This window comes from Phyllopteryx taeniolatus, chromosome 13 (genome assembly GCF_024500385.1).
Source record: "Phyllopteryx taeniolatus isolate TA_2022b chromosome 13, UOR_Ptae_1.2, whole genome shotgun sequence".
Taxonomy (NCBI): Eukaryota; Metazoa; Chordata; class Actinopteri; order Syngnathiformes; family Syngnathidae; genus Phyllopteryx; species Phyllopteryx taeniolatus.
The window spans coordinates 8,724,865-8,736,240 of NC_084514.1; the positions used below are offsets into that span (position 1 = coordinate 8,724,865).

The following is an 11,376-nucleotide window of genomic DNA, read 5'->3' on the forward strand; positions in this document are numbered from 1 at the left end:
GCATTATCACAAGCGTTAAATTAGAAAGGCGGCTGCTTTAAAATGACCGGCGGGGAAGAAACGATGGAAATGAAATATAACAACAATAATGCTAATAATATTTGTATGTTTTGTATTGTTTCATTAGATATATAATGTAATTCAAGTATATCTACATACATCTACCCTGAATGAAATATCAATAATACATTTTGTTTCTCGCAAAATTTAATCCATGAAAACGTTCAAGTTTATTGTCGTGGATTCCTTCATGGTGACGTCACGCTGGACATCTGCTGCCCACAGAGTGCTGAGCAAACACTTTGAGCTTGCGTAACACCTTTTTTAGACCACCGGAGAAAAAGGAATACAAAGGAGCATCTTTACGGGTGCATAAGGAAAAAGGAAATATGAAGGTTTTTTTTTAAGACGCGCAGGAGGGGAAAAAAAAGAATATAATGGAGTATTTTTAGAAGTGCAGGAGGAAAAAAGGGGACCATTTTTAGACGTTGAAGTGGGGAAAAGGAATATAAGGGAGTATTTTTAGAGGTACAGGAGGAAAAGGTAATATAAAGGAAGGTTTTCACAGGTTCAGAAGGAAAAACAGGAATATAAAGGAGTATGTTTAAAGCTGCCGTACGGGGGGGAAAGGGAATATAAAGGAGTATTTTTAAAGGTAAGGTACAGGAGGAAAGAGAGTGAAATAAGGAATATAAAGGCTGATTTTTTTTAAAGAGGTGTTGTAGGAAAATAGAGAATATGAAGAAGTATTTTACAGGTGCCATAGGGAAAAAAATATCAAGGAGCATCTTTTGAAAGGACTTTAACTGAGGTAAGTTATGCTTTTAGCTTTTAAACCCCATCTTTGACTTGATGTAATTCCCCATTTTTTCATATGAAATGTGCTGCATAAAAATGTCCCCTGAGAAGAATTTCTTTGGTGGTTTTGTTGTTTATTTGTAACGCGTGCGGCGTGTTTTCATGTGCCTTAATGTTCAGCAGACTGCAGCGGGCTGACCTCCTGCAGGGCATGCAGGCCGCCCAGCTCTTTGGCGGGCCTTGTCACTTCCTGGAGCAGAGGGTCCGCCAGCGGGGGGGCCCCCACCTCAGCAAAAACAGGTCAACAAACACAAAATGCTGTTTTATTCGCCATAACGCCACGTTGTTCGCGTCTCTGCGGCATTATTGTTACTGTTACGAACCCATTTCTTGCACAAAAGAGGAGCGATTGTACAGAGCAGATGAATGTGTGCTGCGTCGTGATGGCAAACATACAATTGTTACTTGGAGCAGAATAACCTCGGCTAATGAGCAACATGCCGCTTCATCCAGTGGAAAGGCGAAGAAGACGTGATTGCATTGCCTAAATGTGGTCATGAATTTTCACAATTTGTGATTTTGCACCTGAACGACCGCCTCGTTCGTTTATTATTTGAATCAGGTCATGAAGCCTCAGGAGGTGGAGCTCGTCACGGAAATCTCCAAGGTAAATACAAACGCGTTGTCATAGTCGTACTAGTAGGGGTTGTAGTGGGCGTTGTCATCACAGTTGCAGTATTTGTAGTACTGCAAAATGTAGCAGTAGTAGCACAAATAGCATTGGTGTAGTAGTAGAAATGAAATAAATCTGAATTATTTTTGGAAAAAAAAAAAAATCTAAATTTTCTGTGAACAAAATTAAAATGTTTGTGAAAAATGTCAAATCTGACATTTTTTTTGTAAAAAGAAATCTGTTTTTGTGAAAAAAAAATACAGATTTTTTTTAATGTGAAAAAAGTCTGATATTTTTATTGAAAAAACTAACATTTTTCCTGGAATGAATCTAACATTTTTATGAAAAAAAGGGAACAAATCTGAAATTTTTGTACCCCCCCACATAGTTTTATGGTACAAAATCTGATCTTTTTATGAGAAACAGTGACACTTTTAGGGGAAAAAAAACTAATATTGTGAAAAAAATGGGTAGAAATCTAAAATTGTTTATGAACAAAATATTTTATGGGGAAAACTGACTTTTTCAATGAAAAAAAGTGACTACTATTATTTCGAAATTTAATTTGAAATAAATTAAAATTGTAAAAGAAAATCTCTGTTTTTTTACCATGAAAATTAAAAATATTAGATAGCCACAGCCTGTAAAATCGGCGTGATTTTTTTGTTGTTGTTGTTAAAAAATAATGATCTTTTGTGGGGGGGGGGGGGGAGACATTTTTGCGCAAAAAAAAACCGAAAAAAAAAAAACCTGGCATTTTTGTGAACCTAATAATGGGTACGTTTAAAGTAGTAACTGATTTTAGCTGCAGTGCATGGTCTCGGAGCTGAAGATGGGCTTCACGGGCGCCCTGCTGGAGCTGGCCCAGATCCAGCACGGAGACTCGGTCCTGCGTGACGAGCTGGAGGAGAACCGGCGTCGCTGTCGGGAGAAAGCGCGGTGCTTGGAGGTCCTGGTGGAGTCCCTCAGGGTGAGGCCCGATGCATCGACGGGACTGTTTTTTTTTTTCCTGCAAGTCGCTGACGGCGGTGTCGCCTCCTGCAGGAGGAGCTGGGCGTGATGCGGTGTCAGGTGGTGGCGCTGCGCAGTGACGTACAGCGCCACCAGCAGGACGCAAAGAGCACTGCGGCCACACACACAGAAACGTAAGAGCACTGGCTCAATCCATGCACATAGGAAAATAATAGTGAGTGAAGGTCACGTCGACATCACGTCACCTTTATTAGGAACTTGGTAATAATGTTGATTTAACAAAGAAATCATTTGATCCCCCCCCAAAAATTACTCATTCCAAAAAATTATCCCTTTAAAAAAGTAATTTATGAGACAAGAACAAATTAATAAAAAATAAAAAAAATCACTTTAATAATTTAAAACAGTGAAAAATGAATAAAATTGTAAAAATGAGCAATTGAATACACAAATTAGCACTTTCATACAAAGTTTGTAAAAAGTTATACATTATTCAAAATATACAATTTAAAAAAATACTTTAATGAAAATGCAACTTAATAAAATAAAAATAGATTAAAAAAAAAAATGCAAACACGAAATGATTAAAATGAAAAATCCCTTTAATATCACTTGTTGTAAAATAAATCATTTAATAAATAAAATTTTCACTTCAATAAAAATGTACAATTTAGTAAAAATTTACATTTCGATGAAAATCTACAGATTTCATTGCACTTTTTTCAAATGGAAATTCATAAAAATGAACAATTGAATACAAAAAATAACTTAATCAAATGAATTTCAATCCTTTAAATGTACATATTACAGTAGAAAGGATCAATTCAACCCACACACCATGACCCGCATTGTACTGTAACAACATTTGATGCATGTATATTTTTCACGAGACGCAGTGATCCTGCAGAGGCGTGCCGCGGAAAAGTCCTGCTGCATTGTTTCCTGCAGGGCCTCAAAGCTGGACTCACCGAAGGAACAGGTCACATCAAACAATTCTTACATTTTCCGCCATTTCATTTGGGTTACATTGTGTGTAACTTCACATCTTAACATTTTTTTTTTCTCCCCATGTGGCCATACAAGTTCTATATCAGACAAAGTGAGTGGCGCACTAATGAACGCTTGTTGAACACAGACGCGCGGCAACAGGTAGCGCTGCAGCTGCTCCATTCTGAGTGGGAATACGTGTGCACTTTGAACCGACTCCACGACAAATATAAGACGACAACACCCAGTCGGCACATGACCACGGAACCTCGGTATGCTTGGCGTTTCACGAAACTTCCTAAGCGCGGGTGAATTCAATGTTTTCATGCACACGCATGGCGTACAAGCTGTACCGTGATTTGCGAGACTAATTCAATCGCGTAAGCAAGCTCGTTAATTCGTCAATTCACTCTTTTCGGAAATCCTTTTTGGAGGAGGATGAGAAATGACACTTGCTCCTTCATACTGGCCCACACTGCTAAAGCGCTACTTACTTTCTGAGTCTTCCATCAATCCTTGAAGCCTGGTTTCATGGGGTGGCCATCTTGGAAATGGGAGCGGGCCCGGCGTTGCGCTGATGACCCAGGAAAAGTGCTGAGTTCAATAAAGGACTGCCCCCTATTATCAACATTTGAACTAAACTTCCAAATGCCAAAATTGGAGTTGGCACATTGCAGTTTATATGTTCAAATCAATCAATCAATGATACTAGGACAGGCCTAAAATGGCCGCCCTGCTTCACTGTCCCTGTCCTTGTTGTGACGCAGCGAGACGTTCGCGTCGTTCGTGGAGCGGCTCCTGCAGCGCCACTTGCTGTTCAGGAACACCCTGCAGGAGCGACTGTCCGCCCAGCAGTGGAAGTGTCTGGTGGGAGATGTTCTGGTGAGGCTCGTCGGACAGAACGACGTAAGCGTGCGCCGCGGCGGAGGTCCCGAACGCCCCCCCCGAGCGTCACTCGAGCAAATGTTGTGTTTGCAGACGTCTTTCGCGGACGCGTACGTGGGCTACACCGGCGCGCTGGCCTCCTTCCTCTCGCTGGAGGTCCACAAGTTGGATGCTCACGAGGAGAAGCAGGTCAAAGCAAACAGTAGTCTTTCTTTCTTGTAGCGCTTGACATGAACATGCGAAAAACATGCGCTGACATCCTTTCGAAATGGAAAATTTGACATTTCAAATACAATTTGGGGAAAAAAAGAATTGGATTAAAAGGCTTAATTGAATCAAAGTAATCAACCATTTAATTAAAATATAATACAAATGTTTTTAATGAAAAATGAAGAACTTAATGGCATTTATGTACAATGAAATCAAAAATAAAGTGAATAAAGATGAAACATTTCTAACAAAAAAATCATTGTTATAAACGCCTTGACAAATTAATATAAAAGAACAATTTCACAAAAAATGAATAATCTAATAAGAAAAAGACCAGTTCCATACAAATTTGAAATGTACTAAAAATGATACATTTTGTAAAAAGTTCAAGTAAAATCTTTTTTAAAAAGTAATGACATTTTTGTTAATATACAAGTGAAGAAGGATTAAACATTTTACAAAAATGAACATTTAAATCAAAAATATCAATTTAATAAAAAGTGAACAATTTAATTTAAAACACAATTTAATGAAAGAAAGAACAATTTTATACAAAATTAAATTATGATAAAAATGTTGTTTTTATAAAAAAAAAAAAAAGAAGATCAAATTCATACAAATGAACCAAAAATAACATTTTCAATCATCAGGAAGAGTTAATGTAACAAAAAGAACAATGTAATTGTCTCAAGATTAAATATTTTATAAAAAACCAAAACTATTTAATGAGAATGATTTATTTCAGAAAGTTAACAATTGAATTGGAAAACTTCATATTTTAAAAATGTACTTAAAATGCTCACTTTCCTGAAAAAGTTAATATAGTAAAAAATAAACAATGATAATTAATTTGTTCATAAATGTAGTTTAACCAAAATTTTACATTTCATGGAAAAAACTGTTGAATATAAAATACTAGATGTATTACAAAATTGTGAATTTAAATGTTTTTAAATGTACTTAAAAATAATAATTTCATAAAAATAATCTATAAGAAAATGAGCGATATCATGAAAATAAAATTGCAATTTATTTTTAACGTTTGATAAAAATAAACAGTTTCATACAAAATGATCAATTAAATACAAATTTAAAATATAATGACACCTGATCATAGGAAAAAAAATCACAAGAACAAACCTTTTATGAAATGACCAATTTCACCCCAAAAAAAGTAATAAATAGACAAAATATTATTAAAAATAGTTGAATCATAACATCAATTTACATTTTAATGAGAAAAGGACAATTTAAAGTTTGAAAAACAAAAAAAAACCCCAACAATTAATAAATGATGAACTGTCTGAATAAAAAATGTCGTTGACATGAAAAGCATTTTCTATCGTGCACGGCGCAGGGCGGCCAAGCGGAGAAGGGAAAGGAGCAAATCCAAGTGCTGTCGCTCCTCCTGGCGCCCGTCTCTCGCGTCCACTGCTACCTGAGTCACATCCAGGTCAGTCACACCTCGCACTATCGTTACATTCCTTAAAAACAAAACAAGATGTCATCATCTGACGGGAACGGGGGTATTTCAAAAATATTAAGGCAAGAATAAAACAGACGTGTCTCCGGAAGAGGAGTTGACCTTTGGAATGATTGCAATCATGATTTTTGCTCCATAACAATGTTTAAAAAGATGTTTCAAACAAGAGTGATAAAGAAATATACAAATCAGGTATAGGGGGGTAAAAAACAAAAAGTGCAGGTGTGCATATGTGTGCTTATGTGTTTATATGATTCTATGTTGTGTATATAGTATATATGTGCAACCCCAATTCCAATGTTAGTGTTAGGATATAAAATGTCTGCACACCCCTCTTTAAAGGCCATGCTTTTATGATGAATCATTTCCAAACTTTTTTCAACGCTTAAATGTCACCTATAACCTGCACAACTCCACTAAAAAGCAAAAGAAGAAGAAGAAGAAGAAGAAAAAAGAGCATTTTCAAATATGACCACGCATGCCTGTCTGCTAATGACAAAATGAGATGTTAGTGACGTTGCGTACATTCAAGTTTACAACAGCAACAAAAAGAAATTCTCGGATAAAAGTCAGTTGTAAGGATGATGAATTTCCCAGCTCAATATTGACAATATTCCAATGTGGAAACACAATGAAATTTAGTGAAAAAAACAATTGTCCCTTTTTTTTTTTGTGGCTGTTGAGAACCTGCTGCAGTGGACGGGCAAAGAGCATCCGGACTGCAGCCTCCTGCTGGGCGCCGAGCGAACGCTCAGGGACATTTTATCGCGATGTCATGTCATCCTGGAGGAGGACGTCCGCTGGGACCGCGGAGAAGGACCGCGGCGGCGGTACGTGGAGTGACTGACTGGATGTTTTGTCGTTCACCTTAAAGTATCTTGCTTTGCATGACTTGAATTCCAGGAGTTTGGGAGATGCGGTGGCCGGCGGCTCGTCCGCTAACAGCGCCCCTCAGAGGACTAAGCGGGATTTTGCGGCACCGAGGTGAGTCTGGCCGCAGCCTGCCGACCGTAGGAAAAATCAACGGCACCCGAAACCTACATAGATGGATTTGAAAATAAAATGGCTCACGCTTGTGTAAACGTCATCTCTCCTCCAGAGAGAGCCAGCGTGTGTCGGGCCTGACAAACGGGTCTGGAGAGGACCGCACCATGCGCGTGGAGTGCTGGTCCTGCAGTCCGGTGAGACGGCAGAGCCGTCAGTGCGCACCCGCCCGCGGTGGCCTCCTCACGCCGGAGCCTGCGGGCCGCTGGGCGGAAGACAGCGACTCGGGCCGGCGGGGGGATCCGGATGACACGTCCGCTTTCGACGACTCCTCGGTGACCTCTTGCAGGGGAGATGAGGATGAGGAGGAGGAGGAGGAGGAGGAAGAGGACAGTCAGGTTCCGGTCCTGCTCAAGCCTTCCTCCCAACAACGTTCGGAGAGGAGCGTCTGCCTCCGCTGGCAGATTCCCAGACGGACCCCCCATCCTCCTCTGAGGATTCCCGCCAACACGCTGACTCCTGCCAGCTCGCGCGGCAAAAGGCTGGTCACCGTCAGGACGGGATCGCCGCCGTTGAGAGCCAAGAGCGCCTTTAGGCCCATCTGGGACAACCCCACAAAGCAGGTGACCAAAACCCTGTTTTAAAACCCTAACCCCATTTTAAAACCCTCATTTGAAACCCTAACCCCGTTTTGAAACCCTGACCCTGTTTTGAAACACTACTTTGAAACCCTAACTCTGTTTTGAAACCCTATTTTGAAACCCTAACACCGTTTTGAAAACCTACTTTGAAACCCTAACACCATTTTAAAACCCTCATTTGAAACCCTAACCCCGTTTTGAAACCCTGACCCTGTTTTGAAACACTACTTTGAAACCCTAACTCTGTTTTGAAACCCTATTTTGAAACCCTAACACCGTTTTGAAAACCTACTTTGAAACCCTAACACCATGTTAAAATCTTAATTTGAAGCCCTAACCCTGTTTTGAAACCCTATTTTGAAACCTTAACCCTGTTTCGAAACCCAACTTTGAAACCCTATCCCTGTTTTAAAACTCTACTTTGAGACCCTAACACTGTTTTGAAACCCATCTTTGAAACCCTAACCCTTTTTTGAAACCCAAACCCCATTTTGAAACCCTACTTTGAAACCTTAATCCCATTTTGAAACCCAACTTTGAAACCCTATCCCTGTTTTGAAACTCTACTTTGAAACCCCAACCCTGTTTTGAAACCCTACTTTGAAAACCTAACCCTTTTTTGAAACCCAAACCCCATTTTGAAACCTTAATCCCATTTTGAAACCCTAACCTCGTTTTGAGACCGTACTTTGAAACCCCAACTCCGTTTTAAAACCCATTAATGAAATGAAATTGGATGCAGGTGGTAAGTTAGTACATTCTGCCAATGCATTTTCCACCATTCTTCAAGAATGCCCCCAGACCCATCTGGGACAGCCCGATTGAAGCTACTAAGTTTTCTGTCATCTTTCATGTTCCAGGCTCAAGTGTCTCCAGAGAAGGAGCACAGAGGCTTCGTGCCGGTCCAGACCGCCACCAGGCCAAACTTTGTCACTTTGCGAGAACAGCTGAGGTAAGTCACACGTCCAGGATGTTTGCTCGGACGTTGATGTCATGGTTACGTTCGTCTTTAGGGCGGGACAAGGACCGGGACTCGGTCTGGGACTCGGTCTGGTCCAGCCTCCGCCGCCTAGCCTCTCTTTGGCGCCGCCCAGTGGACAATTGTGGGAGGACAGCGAAGACAGCGAGGGACCTTGCAGCACCGTTTGACAGCTTCTCCAACGTTTTGGGTCCAGAGACCACTTAAAAGGAGAAATGTTTCCAAAGGACCACCTCATAATCGTAATGTCAATGAAAATATAACTACAGTATGTGTACCTTTACATTCCAAAGAAGTTGAAGTTACCTCTTCTTGAGACAAAAAGTTGTGATGTAACATACAATTTTTGTTGTTGTAACAAAGATTAGACAGCATGATTATTGCACAGGTGTGCCTCAGGCTGCCCACAATAAAAGGCCATTCTAAAACGAGCAATTTTGAAAAATGGGAGCAAAACAAAAGGGTTGTTTATATTTTAGTTCAGTATAATATTCAATCATTCATTTATATATATATATGGGTTTTTATTTGATTACAGGCCTTTTTGTGTCCTTGATGTAAAATTTAAAGAAACAAAAATATTGAAATAGATTTTTTTCAATAACCAGCAGTGGGCGTGCCTAATTATGTGTTGTCTACAATGTCATGTTAATATTAGTATATTTTGACATTGTGGTATTATACAGTTTTCACCCTGTCCCTAGCACAGGGCTTGGATACATGAAGCTCTATCATTCTAACTAAAAAATGCTAAAATGGTATAACTTTTACCATAAATGGTTTAAAATATAATAGAATGAATGATTTCTCATCATACATACAAAACATTTCAAATAATGTCTTTTATTTTTACTAAAATATGCCTCTCCCTTAAAGTTGCTGTCATTACCGCCACATTGACCAATTTCAGATCAATAAAGTTTATTCAAAATCGGATTCTTAAATTCCCTGTGTCATTTTGTCTTGTCACTCAAGCACATGCTGGTGCAGAGAGAAGTCAGACATTTTGATAACTGGAAGAGTAAGTTTTTTTTCCCTCATTTGTACCCTGAAGTCACATATTTTTATTGCATGTCACTATCAAAGGACTTGTAGTGTTCAAAGATTTTCCTGTAAAAACTTGATGATAATATAAAAATGTTGTACAGGACTAGCTGCTAAATTTAAGCTAACACTACCAGCATAGCACAGTTGCCGAAAAACTTTGAAATGTCATTACCTTCAGGTCATCACATGACAGAAACGAAAATCAAATAAACACCCGTATATATATATATATATATATATAATAAATAATCTACATTTATTTAAGTAGTTTAAAATGTTATCATAAATATATTTTTCTTTACATTTTTTTTATTGCTCTGGAAGCCATTCTTTGTCATAATAATAAAAGACTGGTGCCTTGAGATGAGAGTTTAATTTGTTCCATGACCACGCGTGTAACTCAAAACACTCGTATCTCAAATCATCATTCTCCATTGAAATGAACGGAAATTCCATTAATCTGTTGCCGCTTCCCATTAGAATTTTATTTATTTATTTTTTAAGGAAAAACAGCACTCCATAATACTGTACTTTATATATAAAAAAAACAGAGTAATAACATAATTAAATAGAATGTAACAGTTGGTGCATCATGACATAATGCAATCCAATTCAATGTGCTGCTTCGTCTGCTGTGCCCATCTTGCCATCGAGGAGGCAGTGCTGCATAACAGTCATGGAGTCACAAACGAAGAATACTAGTAAATGGTAACTAGACTGCACTTTTTCAACACTATCACAGTGCCCAAAAGCGGTTTACATGGCCTTACATTCACAGACACATATTCAAACACCAGTGGGCAGCCGCTGCCAGGCCCACTGGGACCAAATATGGCTTCAGTGTCTTGAAGGACACTTCGACATGCACAGTCTGAGCCGGGATTCAAACCGTTAACCCTTCGGTCATTGTACGAGCGCCTCTACTAACTGAGCCACAGCCGCGCTGTACTTCTATTACTACAAGTGTTAGCATAAAACTGTAATATTACTCATTTTCCATACTTAAACAATATATGACTGAGAGTACTGTGATATTGAAACCCGACTTTGAAAATGTGCTTCTCCGCTGTTTGTGTTCAAATACTCGTCGTTTAAAGGGTTCTAAAACTGAAACTATCAATTCTAACGATTTGCATTTCAACAGCGTTTTGCATCGTTTGTTAGCATTAAGCTAAGCGGACTTTCCGAAGGCAAAGCTATGTGACTGTTTTAAATACACAAGGTCTACCTCTCTTTGTTTTGTTTAGTTTGACAGTAAACTTCCACTGGGAGTGGCATTAATACGTCTTTTTTGATGAATTGTTCACTATTTGCCAAACTGCTGCTTATTTTGGAGCTGCGTTGAGTTCATTGCCACCATACGGCAATTTGATCTCGTTTTCGCTCGCAAGACTAAACAAAAACAAAACAAAATCGGCCAAATGAATATTATCGTAATTTAAAAAATACAACATATGATTATACAAGTTTTAGAAACAATATTTTCCTCCATTTTCAAAACATGCTTTTTTTTTTTTTTTTTTTTAGAACTTCTTCAATCTTAAACATTCCCTTCTTACGTACTAATCTGAGTAGTTTCAGATTAGTACGCAAGAAGGGAACTAATCTGACTTTTGCAACTACAATTAATGCTGCTTACATACAAATCAGAAGGTCTCCCCTTTAATGAATGCATGCCCTAATAAAACGCACATCACTCTCTGCAGTTGAAAAACAG

At 38.8% G+C, this 11,376-nt stretch overlaps 1 protein-coding gene across 5 annotated transcripts; it reads left to right on the forward strand.

The window, feature by feature from the left end:
- The first annotated feature begins 55 nt into the window (after nucleotides 1-55).
- Nucleotides 56-9,556, forward strand: si:ch211-67f24.7 (rho guanine nucleotide exchange factor 33). 5 transcript variants are annotated; one of them, XM_061795082.1, is made up of 15 exons: nucleotides 56-811; nucleotides 979-1,098; nucleotides 1,421-1,465; nucleotides 2,277-2,441; nucleotides 2,516-2,616; nucleotides 3,340-3,422; nucleotides 3,579-3,702; nucleotides 4,198-4,336; nucleotides 4,409-4,504; nucleotides 5,883-5,978; nucleotides 6,693-6,838; nucleotides 6,912-6,992; nucleotides 7,108-7,615; nucleotides 8,494-8,585; nucleotides 8,647-9,556. In XM_061795082.1, the coding sequence occupies exons 3-15, from the start codon at nucleotides 1,424-1,426 to the stop codon at nucleotides 8,780-8,782; spliced, it is 1,809 nt and encodes a 602-aa protein (XP_061651066.1). In that variant the 5' UTR covers nucleotides 56-811; nucleotides 979-1,098; nucleotides 1,421-1,423; the 3' UTR covers nucleotides 8,783-9,556. The 5 variants fall into 5 exon arrangements, with proteins under 5 accessions (XP_061651066.1, XP_061651065.1, XP_061651068.1 ...); XM_061795081.1 differs by having other exon boundaries at nucleotides 982-1,098; XM_061795084.1 differs by having other exon boundaries at nucleotides 982-1,098; nucleotides 2,283-2,441.
- Nucleotides 9,557-11,376: the final 1,820 nt, after the last annotated feature.

Bases quoted from the DNA above. Each gene is read 5' to 3' on its own strand.
- si:ch211-67f24.7 (XM_061795082.1), top strand. From the start codon at position 1,424: ATGAAGCCTCAGGAGGTGGAGCTCGTCACGGAAATCTCCAAG. The intron at 2,442-2,515 runs GTGAGGCCCGAT...CGCCTCCTGCAG, and splicing joins TCCTGGTGGAGTCCCTCAGG to GAGGAGCTGGGCGTGATGCG. The intron at 4,337-4,408 runs GTAAGCGTGCGC...TTGTGTTTGCAG, and splicing joins GGCTCGTCGGACAGAACGAC to ACGTCTTTCGCGGACGCGTA.